Source organism: Camelus ferus, chromosome X (assembly GCF_009834535.1).
Source record: "Camelus ferus isolate YT-003-E chromosome X, BCGSAC_Cfer_1.0, whole genome shotgun sequence".
In the NCBI taxonomy this organism is placed as follows: domain Eukaryota; kingdom Metazoa; phylum Chordata; class Mammalia; order Artiodactyla; family Camelidae; genus Camelus; species Camelus ferus.
In genome coordinates, this window is record NC_045732.1 from 73,782,980 (window position 1) to 73,789,976 (window position 6,997).

At 33.7% G+C, this 6,997-nt stretch overlaps 1 protein-coding gene across 1 annotated transcript in view; it reads left to right on the forward strand.

The window, feature by feature from the left end:
• The window catches only part of LUZP4 (leucine zipper protein 4), a 5,624-nt gene extending 191 nt beyond the window's left edge, over positions 1-5,433 (forward strand). Inside the window, exons 2-4 of the mRNA XM_032474699.1 lie at positions 1,056-1,187; positions 2,341-2,456; positions 4,990-5,433. Coding sequence (XP_032330590.1) covers positions 1,056-1,187; positions 2,341-2,456; positions 4,990-5,433 — 692 coding nt within the window. The remainder of the gene's footprint in view (positions 1-1,055; positions 1,188-2,340; positions 2,457-4,989) is intronic.
• Positions 5,434-6,997: the final 1,564 nt, after the last annotated feature.

The window sequence follows — 6,997 nt, forward strand, 5'->3', positions numbered from 1 at the left end:
TGTAGAATACAGGAGAAACAACAGCAGAAAAATTTTGTGAATACAAGGAACAGAAAATTAAAGACTACATCTGCAGGAGATGTTACAGACAACGGCTGCTGACAAAGGCTTAAAATGGGATTGTCAAGAAATGATATTCAATTGATTGTTGGGCTTTACCCTGATTTTTACTTTTGGAGATGTTAGCCATTTCAAAGAAAATCAATCAGATTTTTGGAGACCTGAGACAGGCTAGTACTAAGCAAATAATAAAGCAGTGGTTAATCTTTGGTATCCAGTTACTTCCTCTTGGCACTCTTCTCAGCTCCTCCTCTTTCTTCTATTATCTGTAGCTCCTTCCAAATGCCTAATTTGTGCTTATTTCTAAAGATACCTGACCTGAGTAAGCTTTTCTCCATTGATAGAACATTCAACCTCTAGACCTTTCCATCCCAGTTGTTAGGAGAGATGTTTTAGAGCAGGTTGTACCTGTCTCACATCCTTTAAATCATGCCATGTAAATGCTTTCTACATGAGTGCATAAAAACATGACTGACTACAAAGTAAAATCCGATTGCTTTCTGCTACTATAGTAATCTTGGTTCCTCAGTTCTTTGGTATCTCCTGTGAATGTCCATCACCATTGTTTCCTTTCTTACTTCTCAAGATAATAAATGCAACTAACTTTCTAGCTCTTACATTTACTCAGGGATGATACAATTGTTCTATGTTTCTCTGAAACTAAAAATACTAATCATTTATTTAAATGATTTCCTCATTAAGCTACTTTACTCTGAGAGTATTTTATTTTTGCATAAATGAAGTTACTATATATCTGTTTAACAGGAATTTTTCTCTTTATTGTTCCAGGAAACTAAGCCTAAAATATCTGCATTGTTTGATCTCTGTTATGGTTTTACAAGCTCATTATTATTATAGCATTATTTTTTCGGAGCTACCAATTTTTAAAATATTCTGAAATATGATGAGATAGAATATAGATTATTCTCTTGAGATACATTGTTGTAATTCAGCTTTTTCCATTGTCTTCTTATTTTATGTGTTTTCTAATACAGATGAAATTATAACTCTTAGAAAGATAACAGATACAAGCACTGAAGAAAGAAAGACTGGGACAGAGAACCATAAAAAAAATTACTTAATTTCAGGACAGCAATCAAATGCTGAAGAGCATCACTGGGAGAGAGGTAAAGTATACAAAAAAAAAAAAAAACACGTGGTAAAGAGTCTGAAATGTTTGTGAGGAACTGGGTAAGCAAATTCACAAACTTGGAATGTGTTCTAAAGTTGTGTCATGTTACTGGTTTTATCTTTCCTGGAAATATATGCATAGAAGATTGGTAAGAATTTGTGCCATGACAAATGAAAAAAAATTTTTTTAATTGTATCAGTTACTTCCTTAAGGGAGAGCAGGATAAGAATGAGAAATGTTTTGTACTTGTTCATAGGCCTCTCTGGATGATCCAGTTCCACTTTCAGGAGGCAATACAGGAGGGTTAAGAGCATGGTCAATAACCTGGACCCTACGGCACCCACATTTTGAGAAAACAAATGCTATAAGGCAAAGAGAGTACAGAAGAACATGAAGAAAGTCCTTTATATCCCTAAACACATTGGTCAGTGCAGGGTGCATATTTTAATATTAACATACTGTACATTGCCGTAGTAGAGAAGTCTTTTCAACAATTAAGGATCTCCACGGTCTAGTGAACAGGTTGGAACCATCTTGACATTGTGGGTACTCTAAGCCCCTGACAGCTGCCTACCTGGCTTCATTATAGTTCTTATTTGAATCCTTCAGTGGCTTAGTGGGTTCTAAGAAAAGGAGGGACGGTGGTTATTATAGGGGCAAAGCTGCTAAGGATGGTGAGGTGGCCCACTCTTGTGTTTCTAACTAAAGATAAAATTGATCTTTGTGAGGCTTTTAGAGATACACATTCTTTGATCAGTCCTTAAGCTGTCTTTACACCCAAAGGAAAGCAGACGATTGAGGTAGATATTCACATAGTTAATACAAAAGAGTTTCTCTCCATCTCTCCTTTTCCTATTAGAGGATTCTTTCAATTAATTTCAGATAATGTCCCAACTTTGGTGGCATATGAAACTAAATTTGAGGTATTTTATACGGATTCTACCATATTAAGTTATGCAGAAAGAAATAGTATGGCAATGACTGTTCTAGAATTCACTGAGACTCTCAGATGGTGTCAGACTAATGGAATATCAAAAGTTTTGCAAAACCTAGTGCATAGCTCTAAAAGAATGAGATCACAGATAATACTTCTGAAAGATACATTGTATTTGCTGACTAAAAATACAGAAAATAATTATTTTTTGAAGGACATTCAAGATTCAGAAACAATGATGAGGAAAGAAATGGTATAAAATCAAACCAAGAACTTTTTGGATTCAAGTTTGGACAAAGCCCTTTAAACAGGCAACCTTTAATTAAGCAGGTAAATAAATACCAAGAATTAACCAATGTAAAGGTGCTAAATTTAATATATTTCTTAATATTAAGGATTATTTTAAATTCTATCAAGAGCAGGGATTGTTTCTTAGTATTCCCCCATTCTGTGTTGAACATAATTTAAATTAAAATATTATTGATTTTCCCTGTAATTGTTTTAATAAACATTTAATTTTTGCTATTTTCAGTCATTGCTAGAAATTTTGAATTTATAAGATGCCAAAATAGATTATTGGTTTCATGATTTGTATTGTATAATCATTCTCATTTTAGTCCTCATCTGAAAAGAGTCCTTGATCTTAAGTTTTAGTATAAAAACAGATGACATAGTATATGACATAGACTCTGAAACCAACAGGTGGGACTTACTATAGTTGTACATTTTATGGTGGTAAATTCATCACCTATAAACTTGTATAGATGAGCAGTCACTGGACAAAATTTGAGAGGTGTTCATATCTAGATTCATAAGTTAATATTGATGCAGTGGTTTTAGTGTGGCCTATAAACTGATGCTTCTTAAAGTATTATGTAGTCATTTAGTGAAAAATGGTGGTTCTGGGAGTGTAAAACATTTTTGCCAAATTATGTAAATGCAGATCTGGGGAAGGGGAAGGGAACATGTTGCATTTTCAACTATTTAGAGAATTGATTTAGCAAACACTAATTAAGTGTCTACTCTAGGCACTATACAAGGTACCAGAACAGCCCTGCTTAAAATATTATATGTGATGGTGGGAAAGAAAGATAAGGTAGAAATTTAATGCCACACAGTTTGCAGTACATGTTCTAATAGGGTATAAGTTATATATTGTGGGGATATAGTAATTTATTCTGATTAGGGGAACTTGAGAAAGTTTGATGGAGGAGATGGCATTTAATCTGTAAGATGAGGAGGTTTTTGATAAAGTCTGGAAAGGACATGAGATTACATCTGCTACAGTCTGAGATGCATAAATAATCTGAGAATATTGTAAAACAGTATTTTCAAATTGAAAGCATCTTTCTAGTTCTAATACTTTTGAGACTGTCATTATAGCAGAACTCACTGGGAAAAAAAGTACTCTGCAATAAAGAAATATATTAAAATTTAATTATCTACCAATAAATTGAATAACAATTATAGTTTTTAATCATGCTTTGAAATTCTAATAAACCTGTTTTGTACTTCACAAGATTTAATCATAATATTAGTAGAACACAATTGTATTTATTCAACACAATTTTTGATAGTTTCTATTGTTTATAAGGAAAATTTCTGTCGTTTATGATAGTTTCTGTTGTTTCTAAAGGTAGAAATCTGTAGTATCCAATTTGATGAAATTATTTCTTATATAAACATTTGTAAAAAGACTGTAAGTTCCCTTGGAACAGTACTTGGGTGCATATGGGTCTTTAGGAGATAGGTCTTAATCCTGCCTGCTGACCCGCTGTGTTCCCAACATTAGTCACTTAGAAAAGATAAGAGGTACATATGCATTCCACACAATCTCCCTAGTTTTATGTTTTACAGTAGAAAACGAGAGTAACTAGGGCTTTATGCTTTAGCAAAGCAACAGATTTGTCATGTTTTTTATTTTATTAAAGTTTTGTGTGAATAATATTCTTTATACCAATACCTCCCCTGCCTTTTTACAGTTGCTTTCAGCTTCTGGTAGTGTTATACTGGAAAGTCACAATACCAGATCTAGGACATGTTTTGTTTGCCAGGCAATATTTGCTAGTAGAAAGTTTGATTTCTTAGCATGGTCCATATGACTTTGTCAACTTACATTTATGTAGCCTCATAGACATTTGTCAACTGTCTCATTATTTCCATTTGACTGACTCACTCCACTGACCTTTTGATTTAAAAATTGAAAAGGTAGAATGACTGAGTTGTTGCCAGGCCAATTTACTTGAACAGTATTTAAGCCTACCTTCTGCTTTCTTTATAGCTACCTATCCCCTCACTTATTTGTCTTTCTCTCTAGAATTAAGTATTAATTTATGTGGAGGAGATAAATAGTTTCTTTTAGTTTTTCAGTTTGAAATATCGTTTATTTACAATGTTGTGTTAGTTGATAGTTTCTTTTCAATGATCCTGAACAGATGAAGAATAAATAGTGTGATTTTGAACACTTCCCTTTGGTTCTAAGGTTTTGTGCTACAAAATATTATTAACTATTCTGTCTCTCAACTATAAAGTCACAGAATCTGTTGTTTCTTTAGGTAAAATATAGATCCAGAAAATGGTAGGTAGAGCATAACCTTGAAATGTATTCAAAATGCACAAAGCAACTAATTTTCCATATTTAAAACATTTTATTAACATTTTATAATATTCTTTGCACTGATGACATGAGACATCAAATCTTTCTACAAATTAGTTCTAAAAAATGTTTAGTCTATAAAAGTAGGGGCAGTGGAATTCTAAAAAACGTTGCCCAAAAAAATGGTGTTGACAAAATATCACTATGACTTAATGAAATCATGGGGTATATATTTCATTTGTTTTGCAGAATTGTGGTTCTTTGCAGGATAAGTGCAATGACAATTCTAAGGCCCAAGGAGAGAGAAACCAACACCAATTGGAAGGATCTAAAAGCCAATCAGAAAAAAATCGGTACTATTCAGAGAGATCTCGAGGCCAATCAGAGAGATATCGTGGCCGAGCAGAGAGATCTCATCACCAATCAGAGGGATTTCATGGTCAATCAGAGAGAAATCGTGGCCAAGTAGAGAGATCTCGTAGCTACACAGAAAGATCTCATGGCCAATCAGGGAGATCTTGTGGCCACTCTAAGAGATTTTATGGTCGCTCAGAGAGATCTCCTGACCATTTAAAGAGATCTCATGTCCTAGCAAAGAGATCTTATGGCCAATCAAGGAGATTTTATGGTCAATCAGAGAGATCTCATGACCAATCAAGGAGATATCGAAGCTACTCACCAGTAGGAATTGAGTCTGAATTTGACAGGTAAAAATGTAATGAATTTTCAATTATTAGTACAATGTGTTGAGTGGTGTGAAAATGTAAAGGCATGCTTTATATATCTATATTTTCAGGGATAAATATATATTTGTTGTAACAGACATTGAACTGGAACAAAGACATTAATAGAATAGAGGTGATATTTACATAGCATCAATATTCTTTCAACTTGCTAATGCCCTCTAGCTATCATCCAGTTTTCCAATTACCCTAATTAAGTTGTTCCATCTAGGTCAGCTTCCCTGGAAGAGCCCCAATGCACTCAGTCTTTCCTACTGAGCCTTCTCCACAATCAAAATATATTGACTCAGTGTCCCATTCCCTCTGAACTTTCCAATCTGCTAGGTTAGCCAATTTAACAACAAACTATTGCTAGATTGATAATATATAATCTCTGATGATGAATTTCTGTTTCCCTCCTCTGTCTCCTTTCTAAAGAGTCTTCAGAGAGTCCTCAGCAGGCAAATGATAGACATATCTTTGAGCAGCTGAGCTTTTCTGCTTTCCACAAATCAGACCATAGGAGAGAATGCTTCTTTATGCATAGATGCAACCCTAACCTTCCAAATGTATTTTGAATATTGTATATATTCACTATGGCCTTATAAAACTGTTTGGCTGACAAAAGAACCAGAAAAATTTAATAGTATTGCAGATTGTTTTAGTTTCAAAAACCACAAGACATTTTTATTGTGATTGGCTAGGTAATTGAGTAAAAAATTATTTTTAGTTTAAATTTCTCAGTGATTGCCTTTAGTTCACATTGCCTATAAATGTCTAGTCAAATATTTGAGCTCATATTAACTGCATAGAATTGCTGATCTCAGCTAAAAAAATTATTTCCAAAACGTATATATGTGGGTTATTGTATATATAGACAACGTCTGATGTAGGCACTATTTTAATGCTAAAGGTCCCACCTTAGTTATATTAACAGTATACAAATAAAAATTAAAATATGTTTAACATTCTCTCCTCCCCCAACCCCTGGTAACTACTATTCTACTTTCTGTTTCTATTAATTTGACTACTTTAGATATCTCCCGTAAATGGAATTGGACATTTTTTGTCTTTTTGTGACTAGCTTATTTCACTTAGGATAATGTCTTCAAGGTTCACATATGGAGCAGCAGGTGACAGGATTTCCTTCCTTTTTAAGACTGAATGATATTCCATTGTATGTATATACCACATTTTGTTTATCCATTTATCTGTTGATAGACATTTGGGTTGCTTTCGCCTCTTCAGATAAGCTCTCTGCCCACCCCCACAACTTCTCGGATTCTCATAAGGTATCTATTGGCCTGCTTGATAATGTCTCATAAGTCCTTTAGGCTCTCTTCGTTTTTCTTCGTTTGTTTTTCTTTTAGCTCCTACGACTCGATTTCAAATGACCTTTCTTCAAGTTTGCAGATTCTTTTCTTCTGCTTAATCCAGTCTTCTGTTGAACACTTCAGTTGTATTTTTCAGCTCCAGAATTTCTGTTTGGCTCTTTTTTATAGTTTTTATCACTTTGTTGATATTCATATTTTGTTCATGCATCATTTTTCTGA